We start from the raw sequence: 14,253 nt of genomic DNA on the forward strand, positions 1-14,253 counted from the left end.
TCTCCGGCACGTCACTCAGCTGCTTCCGGCCAGAGTTAAGTCTGACTATGTCCTTCTTCCTACTCTATCATAATGACGACAAAGCGTAAAGCTTTTATCTATTAATAACCTATGAATAATATAAAAATAGTCCGCAGTTACAATGCTTTCGATAAAAATTTATTTCAGTAAACTATAACATTGATAAAAAGAAAGACAAATTATTAGGAAAATTTTAGTTGAAATGATTCATATTTTATAAATTTTTGTCATGGAAAATCGAGCGAACAAAAGCCGATATCTTGAACTGAAAAGTTGTGTTATCTATATAGAATTCGCAGGACAAAGGACTAACTGATCCTGGATCAACCTAAAATCCTACTTTCGGGTTTCTAGAAATATCTCACGTTGAATATTCGACTGGTTCGTTGAAAGCATTCGTCCAAATGGAAAAAGAGCGGTGAAATATCTCTCCACGTTGGATTTTGTTCTTACATTTTACGACTTCGAAACACAAAAAAAATCCATTGCGCTTAAATTAATCACGAAGTAATAAAAGAAGCGTAAAATGTGAGTTTGATTAAAGAATATAGCTTTCCAAATACAAAGTGACTTTTCAAATATAAAGCTGTTGGCAAAACGAGGTTGGATATAAATTTTAAAGTGAAATAAGAAATTGCTATAACGAAATGTAATTGGATTTTTTTCGTGTTATCGCATTGTAATTTTAGATTAACTTTTTACCCTCTCTTCTTCATATTTCATTTTCTTTCCTTCTTTATTACGTAATGCTCGTTTACTTTTCTTCTTACTGAAAAAGTGTATCGTATCACTTGTAATATTCAAATTGTTTCTGTACACTTGCTGTCAAGGTTAAGTTTAAAGAAAGCATGCGATTGTAATCTATCCATTTTTTAATGTTGTAGTAATTGTTCGTAAATTGCAGAAATTCTTTTATATTCATTAAAAATCTATTTTTTTAGATACAGTTAAAACAAATTTTATAAAAATTTAACGATTTGACATCTAGTTAAAATAATTTTTTCAAAGCTGAAAATAAATCACTACGTGATGTTTAAGAAATCAATAGCGCCACTGCGATATTATTAACAGTGACAAGTCAACCGCAACCTATAACCGAATAACGCGTCATGGAATAGCACTGGATATGCTATTTGATATATCTCGATACCCTTTTTATCGATCGATTGACCGAAGTGCGCCGATAGACTTTTTTTTTAACGTTATTGCCGGTTGTAAGACGAAGCCTCACAATAAAGATCAACTTACTCTATTCCACTACCGGTTCCTTGTGCACCGAGGCAAGCAAATAAATCTCTATCTACCGCAAATACAAGCACGATGCAGAACACGCTGTGAACAGAACCGTGCTCAGGCACCGACTATTTGAACTAGACAGTCTAGTATCTATTATTAATAACAGTCCGTAATTCGGAACTTCATCCTTCGCAATTCGCAATAGTATCCTAGATCGCTGCATATCTCTACAAATAGTTTCCAAACTAATTTCTACGTGTTATTGCTCCAGCTGAATCATATTAATTATTCATTCCATGCAGCATTTCCAGTGAAAACTTTAATCTATTTACCTTTGATTCTTCGGTCCAATATACAAACCGTTCAATTGCCATTCAATTTCTATCCATCTTCATACATTTGTATGTATATGTGTATATGATGATAAGTTGTATTAAAAGATTGAAGTAGAAAATGAAAGCTTGCGAGAGACACTCGGATGCACCTATTGCTATATTATCTCTATTAGAATTTAAAGTTCTTTTAAAGTCGGCACCGAAGAATCGAGGTGGAATTGGCGCACTGCCAAGTTATGCCGAGTGAATTTCTAGCGAAAGTAGAGCAAACACTGACGTATACGACGTATGCAGTCGCATCACATGGAAACGTTACGTATCGACTTCCTAGCAAAAGCATTTATTATTGTCTTAGGTAATTAATGGACCAAATGGTAGATCGATATAGTGGAAATTAGATTTCAGCGAAAGAAAAACAAAGTCGACATCGAAAAACGTGACGACTAACAAACACTCTCTTTTGAGTTGACAAAGAATTTTATCAGTGACTTATTGTTAGATTGAACTTCGATCGATATATGTTCGCTTTCTTCATGACGTGAAGAACAGTGACCTATTAAAGAGAAATTTACACCCTTCTATCCGGGGGGCTTTTAAGTTGCGGAACTGTGATTTGTTCAAAAGAAAGGATCGTACTTTGTTTTATTATAATTACGAATAGGACTTTTAACATTCTGCATAAACGCGTATATACTTTCTTTTCGAACTCATTGTCAGTTTTTGCGCTAATCATTATGAGCGATTTGAGACATTTAAAGATATTTTTAATACTACTACTAGAAAATTTATTAAGGAGTGAGAACAAGTGTCCATTGGCAAATGGCTCCATTTTTTTTGCATTCGATTTTGGTGACAAAGTAGGTACCAACGAAAGGTCTCGTGAAGACGATCGCAGATATGCCTGACATGTTCAGAATGATATTGATTGTGAGTCGCTTTACCAACATGATCTACAACCAGGTATCGAACCAGGTACCAAAGGCCCTTGGCCATTCTGAACATGTTAGTGACAAAAGAAATATCTTTTTGTTCGGAAAGGTATTGGTTTTGGCATTTTTAGAGCCCGATATCTCTGGAATGTTAAATAGGTACACTCTGAGACTGACATATATCAGCGATCGTCTTCACGAGACCTTTCGTTGGTACCTACTTTGTGACCAAAATCGGAAGCGAAAAAAACGGGGCCGATCTTGTTCCCACTCATTATATCTGTTATTGTTTAAGACAATGAAAATGTTCAAATTGATATAATAAGAAAAAAAGATTTGCAATATCTTGATTAATAAATTTAAAAAATTGGAGAGAGAAATAAATTTAAGAGATGGACTAAAAAAATACAGCTTAAAAACCTCGAATGGGATCAGTCAGAGCTATAGGCACGTATTGGATCTTTTCGCAGACAATCATTTTAATTAAATGGCTTTAATTAAAAGTTTAAATTAATCTTTCTGTGATTCATACATTTATGAGATCAAATTCATATCATGAAATATTATTTTGTTTGATTACACATTTTCACATAACATTTTTAATATTACGAAATTAATTGAATTGCCATTAAATACTATTTATTACATTATTACAAAAGGAATATTTTTTCAAAATAAAATCCACGTGTGCGAACACATTGTACTTGAAGAGATTAAACAGAACGTATTCTCGCTTTCTAGTAGCGTCTTGTTTGCGCACTCTCAAGACATTAAAATAGATAGGATACGTAAACCTTTAAGAATGATTGTTTTCGAAGCGACGTGCACAACATCACTGAACAGGGCGTCATATAACGATCTTAATAGTTCTTAATTAATCTTAATTTTGGCGTTAATTACTTTGTTGTGAGGACCTGTCGAGAAAGGTGTATGGCTTCGTCCTTTCACTCAATATATAGAACGTCTTTGCTCGAAGACTGATACGAAAGAGGTGGAGTGACGAAGTGGAATTACGTCGTTAACCTCAGAAAGCTCCTAAGCTGGCTATTACGTGGAATGTTACGTGTTATTAAACTTCCTCCAATTTGCCCGTTTAATGAATTGACACATTTTCAGCGTGTCTAAATATATAAGCATAAGTATGCTTTTCTGTATATTCAAACATCGATAGCGTCATTGTCATCCACTGTAATTGGGGGGGGGGGGGGTTTATATGTATAATCATCTTATCTTATAATAATGCAAAGTAAAAAAATTTAGGTGTAACGTTAAGCTATTCCAAATTTATTTGAAATGAAATGTGTGTTAAAACAAATTTGAAGAAAAAATATATAAAAATTTATTTAAATTAAAAAGGACAGTCAAATAATGATAATAAGTAACATTTATATTTGAGTTAAATATTTCTACGTTAGTTCTCTTTCTTAGAATGTGTTTTTATTAACAGATTTTTGAGTTAATATTCAAATATCGGTTGAAAGCCACTTATATGTTTTACAATTAGGTGAAAGAACGGTGCTTGGTTTTACATGTAGAAGTGTAATTGCCGATAATGGAATGCGTTAGCCAAGACTTACATTTAATATCTCATTAAGTTTTCTGATTGGGCAACTCGATGTCGCCTACGTTAATTACTTAAAGCATTTGTGCGGCGGAACTGCACTCGAGCTCACGTGTCGTTGACTGTTCTGTATTTTGTTTGATTTCTATTATTAAATGGATTATGAGTTACAAGTTTACTATTTAATGGTACAATAGGACTAAAATATTTAATAAATGTTCAAACCGCGTATAGCATTAACTCCTAACTTTGTCACTTCTTTAGTAAGAATAGAAATAGATGAACGCCAGATCAAGACAAAGAAGGAAAATTTGCGACGGGACAAGTACATGATTCATAATTTAAGAAAACTTTGTCAAAATTTTCTAGAGAGCAAAACTTGATCTTAACTTTGCATTTACATTCAAATCAGAAAGTGGCACCAACAGCGACGCGAGTTTGTAAGAATTATGAAGTAGCTCGATTACATAGTTTAAATGCCGAAAGTTTAGAAACTTCCGTTAAACTGCCTTAAATAATTAAGGCCTCCATGGCAGGCCTCTCCAATATAGGTCGCAGCTCTAAATAGCAGCTGGATGTCATATTAAATCAGACTGTTAAACCAATATCGTATAATAGAAGAGCAATATGGCTACTACGTCGTACATTATACCGCGGCCCTGTTTCTCGCCAGCTTAGGATAATGCACCGTGTCGTTGCTTTTACTGCAACGTCCAGTGCAGTTTCCAAATTTCCAATCTAGAAATTTGTCCGCTGCTGTCACTCACATGCCTCAAGTAATGGTAAATCTGATACGTATCTTTCGTATGCTCGCCGATGACCTCTGCAAATTATTGCGCAGTTGTGCTGCTAAAAGGCGTATACATAACGCTTTTAATAACACAATTGCGAGTTATGATGTGGTCAACTCGGTGCTGCGCACATCGGGGTCAATGTCAATATTGTCCGTGGCAGTTGTGAAAAACAAATTTCCGCGATGAGTGTTCCCCCATCGTGGTACCAAAAATATCAAAGTGCATATTACAAACTGCGTACTGCGTCAGCTTTTTTGCAAATAACCAGACGTCAGATCTCGCGTGTTTATTTCAAGTATCGCAAGCACTAAACGCGGAATATATTTCAGTCAGCTTCTATATTAGAGCACGTCTCTATCGTATCTTCTTCGAAATCGTGTTACGATTCGAAAACATTCGTCATTCCAGATGACATATTGATATAACGATAACTCTGTTATTTCCTCGCTTCTACTATCCGTTTCGTGTTAAATGAGTCAAGCCTCGTGCGGCTGGGATGTGAAACAACCAGGGGTAGATAAACATGAACAAAGTAGTGTAAAAGTGTAGCTTACATTCCTGATGCGTCGGCATGTTAATATGAACTACTATTCTGAGTTTTACTACGCATCTACGCATCTACGCATCAGCATAAACTGCAGCTACGGTTAAATGCGATACGCGTCGAAAAGTATAGATAAAGAATAATAAAACGCGGTACAGTCTCTCAGTTTTCTCTTTCTCTCTCTCTCTCTCTCTCTCTCAGCAAAACTTACCCCAATAGAGCAGATTCCTCGGCAGTGGCTGCTGTCGGCATCTTGTTTCTCTCCCTAGAACAAAATGGCGGCGAATAATCACACACGCCTAGCCCTAGCGGCATGTCGTGCCTCTAAACCCGTTACAACACACACACATATACTTTAACGACAATGTAAAAGCTATTAGCATGATAAGCGAACAACAATGCTGTATTTGCGTCAAGCATTCTATTGGTTGTTAAGAATCAGCTTCTCTTTGTTCTATGGCAGCATGATTTCCGGTATTTAGCACACCACCCACTTGAATGTAAAATTACTGTTTGAAATTATCATTTTCTATGGGCAATTAAACCGGGCCGGGCAGCCTCATGCTCGAATGCGTATTTGAATAAATAAACTTCTCAAAGAAGAAGTGCAGATTGAACCTCAGACGTTACTAAAGCGCACGCTCTAAATCTGATTGAAAATCGCAGTGGTATACTTATAACTGTAAATCAGTGACTATTCCATGTTTCCAGTGATAATCCACTGATTGACTTTTGTAGAGTATCACTGTGATTAAATCAAACTTAAATGCTACGATTAATCATGTAATATTTTCTGTAATGTAATAATTCAGTATACTAAGCCTTTTAACAGTTAAAACACACTTATTATACAATATACGTGTGTATTTAGAAGATATTAATTAACTGGTATTTATATTGAAGTTTTATATTTTTATTCTAATTTACTTATAAAAATGCCTTGTATAATAGGATAATCAAATTGTTGCCTGGACTAAAATTAATATATAAAATCGTGACAAATTTGATTTCTTTTTTTATACGAGAAAATTCACAAATAATGTAAACGTGTAAAAGTCGGATAACTATAATGTAAATGTACGGTAAAAATACAAATTAAAGCGCTTCAGATACTCCATTATTACGAAAGTGAAGTTCTGCTGCAAACCTGACTTACACGACAATATCAGTTTACGATGGAATTTTTAAATTGACTCGAATGATCGCAAACTTCTCATTTATTCAGAGAGTGTCGTCCTCGGTCATTTGACGACGAGAGAAGCCGGTTCTGCAACGCACGCGCTTCCGTCGCGCGCCACGAAGCGATACGGACGGTCGCAACTCGAGCGTTGCAAGGACAAAGGAAGACGACCGATCGCGTGCATGCAACAGAGAGAGAGTGTTAATAACAGTAACAACGATAAACCAAGCGATGATGATTACAGTGATTGCAGTCACGCGTGCACAAAAGGATGCGAGAAGCTGGTGCTGTCGGTATAGCGTGAAAAGCTCGAAGCGTGAGGGAAATGAACGATCTTTTCAGGTGTCATAAGCATGACTTACCTTCGGTCGACTCTTGTCTTTTACACGAGTTGTCTAATTACAGCACCACTAATGTCCGATCCTGAAGCTGGTCTGTACTTACTAGTCTACTAGTTTAAAAGTGCAAAAACCAAGTGTTGGCTTTGTGTCTCTCTCCAATTTGGTTCAGGGCAATTAAATGCATAATTGTATATATAAATATAAATAATTTTGGTAGACCATCGTATGGAATATAATTGAAGTAAAATATTTTGCAAAATTGTCAATATGTCTTTAGTCTTTAATTTCTTTGAACTGATGTGTTTCAATTAAGTTTTTATCTCTATATTATGCGTTTCTCAAAAAATGCGTTCCTTGACAAATATGGAGAGGTATATTCGAGAATGTGCACTGTTCATGTAATTATTGATTTCTTTAAGAAAGAAAAATCGTGTTTAATTATTGTAGACGTTGCTGAAGCTGCTGGGCAATTTATAGCATGCGCGCAAAACTGAGAAATTCCTTTTTAGTTGATGTCATAATCCGAGTGTTTAGTTTCCATGTTGATTTAGCTTTCGAAGATGTTTAATTATGAGATGTGCATTAAGTACCCTTTGGACATTATTGAGGCGAAAGATCGTTGTTAGTAATATTAAAGATCAATAGATTGCAAGCGCTGCTTTAGCTACACGGCATTGGCGAGTAATATTTTCTGCATTTTTTGTGCAACATTATTTTTGCGCTTATTTCTCGACGCGGTTGACGCTTTTGTTGCAAAAGGCGATTATTTTGTTCTAAATTTACAGTACCTTCTTAAAAAATTGTTTAATAAAAACAAACGTTACTGCATGAATGTCTAAATATTATAGAAAATCAACGTACCAGACCAGACTTTACAAAATGAAAATACATAGAAATCATAAAGAATAAAGTTATATACATTTTTAATATTATTTTCACGGGAAATAAGCTCATATGTCTCGGAAAATTACATTTTTGAGGATGAAAGTAGGAAGTTCTCTAGAAAATTTTCTTGAACTACAGGTCAATGTTCTGGAATAATGGGAATAGCATGACCTTATTTTTCACGCGGGTAACGATCCGAGCAAGTCGTTTGCGTATTTGTAGAAAACATGTACATTGTGTGTATATCTTGAGGTTGCCATTTAACAGTATTTTCGAATTCGTGAAATTTCACGTGTCTTCAAGATTTCTTGTATTCCTATTAGAATTCTGGTACTGTTTTTGTCACTATTTTATTACTACACAGCATATATAGTATTGTGTAAAATATTATACTTGTTGAAGCGTATACATATATTACTCAATAATTCAAATGATTATTTTTACACATCTCTCTAGTGCTTGGTTTAGTATATCGCAGTAAAGATGTTTTTCTAGACCGAAGCTGTGCAACGAAAGTTATAAAAACCGCGTCGATAATGCTACGATCGATTTCATGAAACTTTTGTTCGCCATAGTAGCTAACAATAAAAGCACTATAACCATGCCTCGATGTCTTCGACCTCGAAATGCTCATCGCCCACAAACTCTTTAACGACTCTGCACTAACTGTTCCGTCACTGATTGCATCCGCTTTGTCTTTTAGCTCAGTATCCTCAGTGTTGATTGTACATTAGTGTGGATAAAACTGTGAATTCTCTTTATATTATTTAAAACAGTTCTCGATCGCTTCACGGTGTATTTCTTTAATGTATAAAATTTCAGCGTCTTTCCGGTGGTTGAAAGTAACTTGGTAGAAACAAGTCCCAATTACCAATTTCGATATAGAAAATGTGACATTTTTATAAAAATTAATTTCATACTTTTGACACATTCTACAATTTGCATAATTTTTTTTTATGGAGAAATAGAAATTACTGATTATCGCTGGGTTTTGCAATTATTTGGTTGAAAGTCATTTAATAATCAGTACGTTTCTAGTTCTAAATTCTTAACTTTTTATAATTTATCAATATCAATTGATTTGTTTCACAACATTCAATATAATCCATTAATATTATGAAATGATTATTAACAGTAAGCCATTAGCTTTTATCGGACTAAGGTTGATATAACAAAACAGTTTAAGCAAATATTAGATTCGCAAATCAGCTTTTATTTGAAGAAGTATATAAAATATAAAAATATATATTTTATTTAAAAAGTATTGGAAGTGCATGACTTCATCTTTTAAAAATACTTGGAAGTCACGGAATTACACATTCTTATTCAAGTTATATATACAGATAGATATATATAAAAACGATGTTAATAAGCGTGGCAAGCTTTTGGATTAATAAGCAGATCGATGAGACGAGTCGTAGTGAATTATCAATGCTTGAAAGAGCGACTAGATTCGTTTAGAGGTCGAGGAACAGGAAAACGATATTGCCGGCGACTGTACCTCTATCTGTCGACCCCCGCGTATCCGGAAAATGTCTTTTAAAGCATTACCTTGAAACGATCGAGGCGCTTTCGCGACGATCCTCGATCAACGGGTCCTTTTTTCGCATCTCGGCCTTCGGTGAGGTGAAGCTAAAAGCCTTCTTCACGGATTCAAGAACGCTCTGGCCGGTAGTCTGTGTCTGGTCGACGATGGTTGTGCTTTTGTATACGTCTTCGCCCAGGTCGCCTAAGGACCTGTACGAAGCGCCAGTACCTGCCGGCATGGCGTGACCTTTCGTCGCCCTGCTTCGCTCGCACTGCCGTCTCTCACTCGAGACGACCTAATTAATCGTCGCGCTGGTCGGGAATGATGGTTTCCACCGTCCAGATAGGTGCCCTCTCGGCGAAGACTCGCCTCGAAGGCGCCGAGAGTTGAGGCGTTGCTGTTGCCGCTGATGATGATAGGCGTGCCCGAAGCCGATATTGCCAATATCGCACGTCAACAAGGCAAACGAACGGCAAATAAACAAAAGAAAGAAAAAACAAAGATAAGGAGATCCTGTGACAGCGATCGCGGCGCGATTCGAGGCATCGGTGAACGTTAGGTTGTATATCGAATGGATTTTTTTGGAAAAAAAAACACCAACATTACAACATTAATTTTCTATATTAATTAAATATTAGAGAAATATCTTTTTATAATAAATTACAATGACTAATCAGTCAATTAATAGTTGGTTCCTATAAATAAGAACATGCATCTGTTTCTTTCTCATTTTTATCAACGACTAAAATAGCATTTATTGCTTTAAAAGATATTGAGGGCTCTCTCAACCAGATTTTATAAAGTCAAAGAAGTAGACAAGCGATATTGAATACTTCATGACAGATACATTTCATGACAGATACGTGATTTCATATCTAGTCATATACTCAGATTTGTGAATGCACGTAAAATCTTTTATGCACTGATTATTAAATTTATATTATTCAGTTTTTGAAAGAAGTTTTTTAACGTCATTATTATTCACATTGCTATTTCCAGCAACATTTTCATCATAAGTCATTAAAATTTTCCTAGTTGTATTCTTGTATTTTTTCTCTCTTTCTCATTAATTTGGTAAATTAATTAATTTTACTAGTTTGTATCTTGTATATTTGTTATTTTTACAGAAAATATTCTAAACATATTTTGCAGTAACTGCATATAAAATTGTGAAAAAAATTAGTTACTACAATAATAAAAGGAAGGAAAGAGAAAGAGAGAGGAGAGAGGAGGATAGATTTGCACGATTCAATTGAATATTTTTTATATTGTAAATTTGTAAAATACACTAACTTTTTCTATCGCGTATTCAATATAATCTCTAGTGTAAACAATTTTATTGAGCTTCAATTTAAATTCGAAATCCAGATTGTGCAAGTATAGAGATATAAACACATTTCTGTGAATTCTGCTGTTCGCTTGGACTTCTGGATATGAAATCGTGTTCTATTTATGAATGTGCATACAAAAGCTCAAACAATTCCGTCATTCTCACTGAATAAACGAGCAAGCTACCATTGTTCCAGTATTTCGATATTCTATATTTTTGCAACGCTTGCCAAATCAACGTAGATCTGCATTTTATTATTATGTTACGACATACATGCGATATTAAATGTATGTAAAAATATTTTTAATATTAGCCGTAGAAAAGAAACTCTAGTTAGATTATCTGAAAAAAATTCTCATGTGTTGAAAGAAGAAAGTTTTTACCCAATTATTGTTGCTGTTCAATAATATGATACTGATAAAAATATTTGTTAGGGTATGTTGGTTGAGCTCAACAATATATGGTATTCATGAAAATATTTTTGAAATTATATTGGTTGAGATATGTAAATTAGTCGAGAGATAATCAGGACACAGAATTTGACAGTATAATTCTTGTTTTATAATTAAGCAAACCAGATTGCGTGATTTACATGAAAAACAACTGTTATTACCGATGCCTCGTTCTCGCTAAAATGTGAGAAGTGAAGTAAGATACGTGGAATGATCGTCGACATGCACAAAATCCATCGAGTCCGTTCTATGTCGAAAGAATCATGCGTGGCGACATGCCAATTGTGAATATTTGTTTATGCATGTTCGTGGAACACTGTTGATAAACAGGAAACGTGCGAACAAGAAACAGTAATCAGTGTCTTCTATAGCTATCTTTAACAGCGAAGTCAAGCGTGTGCAGTATAATAATTAACGAATAAAATGAAAATTTACAGAATAATTCGGGAGGTTTTTTCCCAAAGTAATGAGCAATCAATTACTGATTTCATTTCGCGCGCGAGACTAACACGGCACGTAACGTGAACTCGTGGTAGAAATAAAAGACGTATGAAAAAAAATTTGCGCAATAAATAAATCGGTACGTGTACACGGGGTGATCTGCGATTAACGCCACTTGGTCGATTCGTTGATCAAAAGAGATACGCATTTCTCCCGTGTTTCCCTTTAATATAATTTTTTATATTGATATGATATTATCGAGAATAATCAGTAAACACACCCAATTTGTTGCACGCACAGATATCAGATACTTAAATATGGGTGTAGCCGTTGATATGATACACTTGTTCAATGAATTGCAAATGGTCGACAATATTTATAGTAAAAACAGTTGAAAGAGTTTTGTTGTCGTGAGTTGTTTCAGATACACTCCAAGTCGTAGATCAATCGAACGCAAAAAAAAATGCGATTACAACATGGTACTTTCTTTTTTAAAGAAGAGCCGATTTGTTTTTGGACAAGAAAAAGGAATATTGTGGTACCGGTCTAACAACATGCACGTGTGTTTCCTGTCAATTAAAATTTTCCGTTGGTCAAGAGAACTTATTCCGAGATGCGGCAAGATTATATGTTACGGTCGTTATTACTGAGCGTCAAGAATTGACAACTGCGCATTAAAGTGAAGCACACGAAGAACCGAGCGTGAAAAAAAAACGGCAAATCGTTTTGCAATAAAATGTCGCAAAAAGTTGTTATTTTGAATTAATTATTGGACACCGAGATGCTAAAGTAAACGATCTATATGCATTTTCCAAAAATGATACATTTAACTGCACTAGTGATTATTCGAATAGAAACGGGTTACCGGTTTCGAATCTCTATGAGGTATAAGCTAAAATAATTCTCAAGAAGTATGAAAGGAAGGTCAAAGGTGAACGTGAAAATAATCCGCGAGAGATATGAAAGAAAGGTAAGGGGAAGAGTCTTCTATTTCAATTTGTCCCACTCCGAGGCAAACGCGTGTCATTCTGGAGCCGAGCTCTTCAAATATCGATGATGCTGAGTGTAGCAGCTGGATCAGCTGCGGACTCGCTCGGCTTGCTTACGTCTTAGCGCCTCGTGCTGGCGGAGAAATCGATCTTGCCAGGACCTTTCCGGGTAAAATATGCATGCATACCGCCTTCGAGTGATCACGCGGTGATCACCAATTCGCGGATAGACTTCTGCGCGCGTGTTGTAAGCGGGTCCCCGGAGAGTCGCGTATTGATTTTTCACGTAGATACTCGCGTGTAACGTCGGGGTTAACCCCGTTTCTCGACATCTAATTTTTCGCCCGAGGCTAGCCGACTTGACGTCCACTGATTCGTACGACTGATCTACGACATTAGGGACTTTAATGGCTTAGTTACGACGTTAAATCATGTTTGATTATTTTCAGAACAATCAAGTGTATTAGATTTTTACATAATTTTCAAGTGTATCATTGATCGACAATCAACGATTGATCGGGCGATTAGGGGTTGCAATCGTCGAGTCAATGTATGGTCGATCGTTTGATGACGTTATTATTAATATCAAGTGTGAGTAGAGGAGCATATCTAGAAATATACGTTACGTAGAAATTTATCAATACGAGAAGTAGCTTTGATATAATTATTCGTAAAACGATATAATTGAGTATCATGTATATAATTATATAGCTCAATATATAATTGAGCTCTGAGTTGAACATCTCTGATACTTCTGCTGGTGGCTCTGTTTACCAGGCCGATTTAACAGATCTCAAGTTGTTACAGTAATTAAATTACAAAGAAACGTATTTACGTTTAGGCACCAACGTGAATTTTCTGTTCACGTTTCCGTTTTTCAGACTGAACTTTTTGAGTCTTTTGAAAGCGTACAATAATTAATAAAATAATCATTGAATCTCTCTCTTTCTCTCTCTTTCTTTCTTTTTGTCTCTACTTATCTTTCTCATTTATTAGCCAATGAATAACGCACACAAAGTAAAGTTTTATAAATTCTTAGAAAAAATTTCCACACGTGCTTTCTTTATATTTCACTTTAGCAGATTTTCTATAAAAATTAATATCCCGTTAAATGGTCGTGACTGGTTTTAAAGCACAACTTTGAAAATGAGGATTCCACTCTCAAACCGACGAGAAATATCTTATCGCCGCTGACAGTTTACTCGACAGTATCCCGAAGTTATTTCTTCCGTTGTGCAACTCACGTAGCATTGATCCTACATGCTTGGTGCATCGTGGAAGCAGCTGCAAGTTGTTACGTCTACTATCAGATAGCGAGTAAGATATAATTGTTGGACGCTGGTAACTAGGACGCGATAATTTTTATTTGCTTCTCTCTCAAATATAATGTAAAAAGGTCTTCTTAATGGCTGAAAGTTACTTCAATCTTTCCAACAAATAGAGCTACTAATTCTTTTCTAATTGCTCACTTGGAATTTTACGAAACAGAACGTTAAGAGATGCAAATTATTGAAAAATAATTAGAAGCTATTAGTTTTTTTTGTAGTCATTAGGCTTGAGTTTAACACTGAGGATACTTGTTCTGTGAAAGCTGTCGTTATGTAAGTACAGACATCCAGTTCCTAGGAATCTAGGAGGTGATTTTGTCCATATCGCGTTTACACATATCTTCCAAGTTTAGGAGCTT

The 14,253-nt window shown here is 35.3% G+C and overlaps 1 protein-coding gene across 8 annotated transcripts in view; it reads right to left on the reverse strand.

Moving 5' to 3' along the window:
• LOC105567242 (protein NDRG3) overlaps positions 1–14,253 on the reverse strand; it is a 48,482-nt gene that overhangs the window by 17,268 nt on the left and 16,961 nt on the right. For 3 of the 8 annotated variants that reach the window (XR_001009337.1, XM_012021954.1, XM_012021948.1), the window contains exons 2-3: positions 9,378–9,760; positions 5,632–5,685 (exon numbers count right to left, since the gene is read on the reverse strand). The exons of 3 other annotated variants lie outside the window; for them this stretch is intronic. Coding sequence is in view for 4 of the 5 variants with exons in the window: in XM_012021954.1 (XP_011877344.1) it covers positions 5,632–5,685; positions 9,378–9,592 (269 nt within the window). In the remaining variant the exon portion in view is untranslated. The remainder of the gene's footprint in view (positions 1–5,631; positions 5,686–9,377; positions 9,761–14,253) is intronic. 2 more of the 8 variants (XM_012021949.1, XM_012021950.1) reach the window with 2 other exon arrangements.

This window comes from Vollenhovia emeryi, unplaced genomic scaffold, assembly GCF_000949405.1.
Source record: "Vollenhovia emeryi isolate VEMERY1.0 unplaced genomic scaffold, V.emery_V1.0 DF939139.1, whole genome shotgun sequence".
Classification (NCBI taxonomy): domain Eukaryota; kingdom Metazoa; phylum Arthropoda; class Insecta; order Hymenoptera; family Formicidae; genus Vollenhovia; species Vollenhovia emeryi.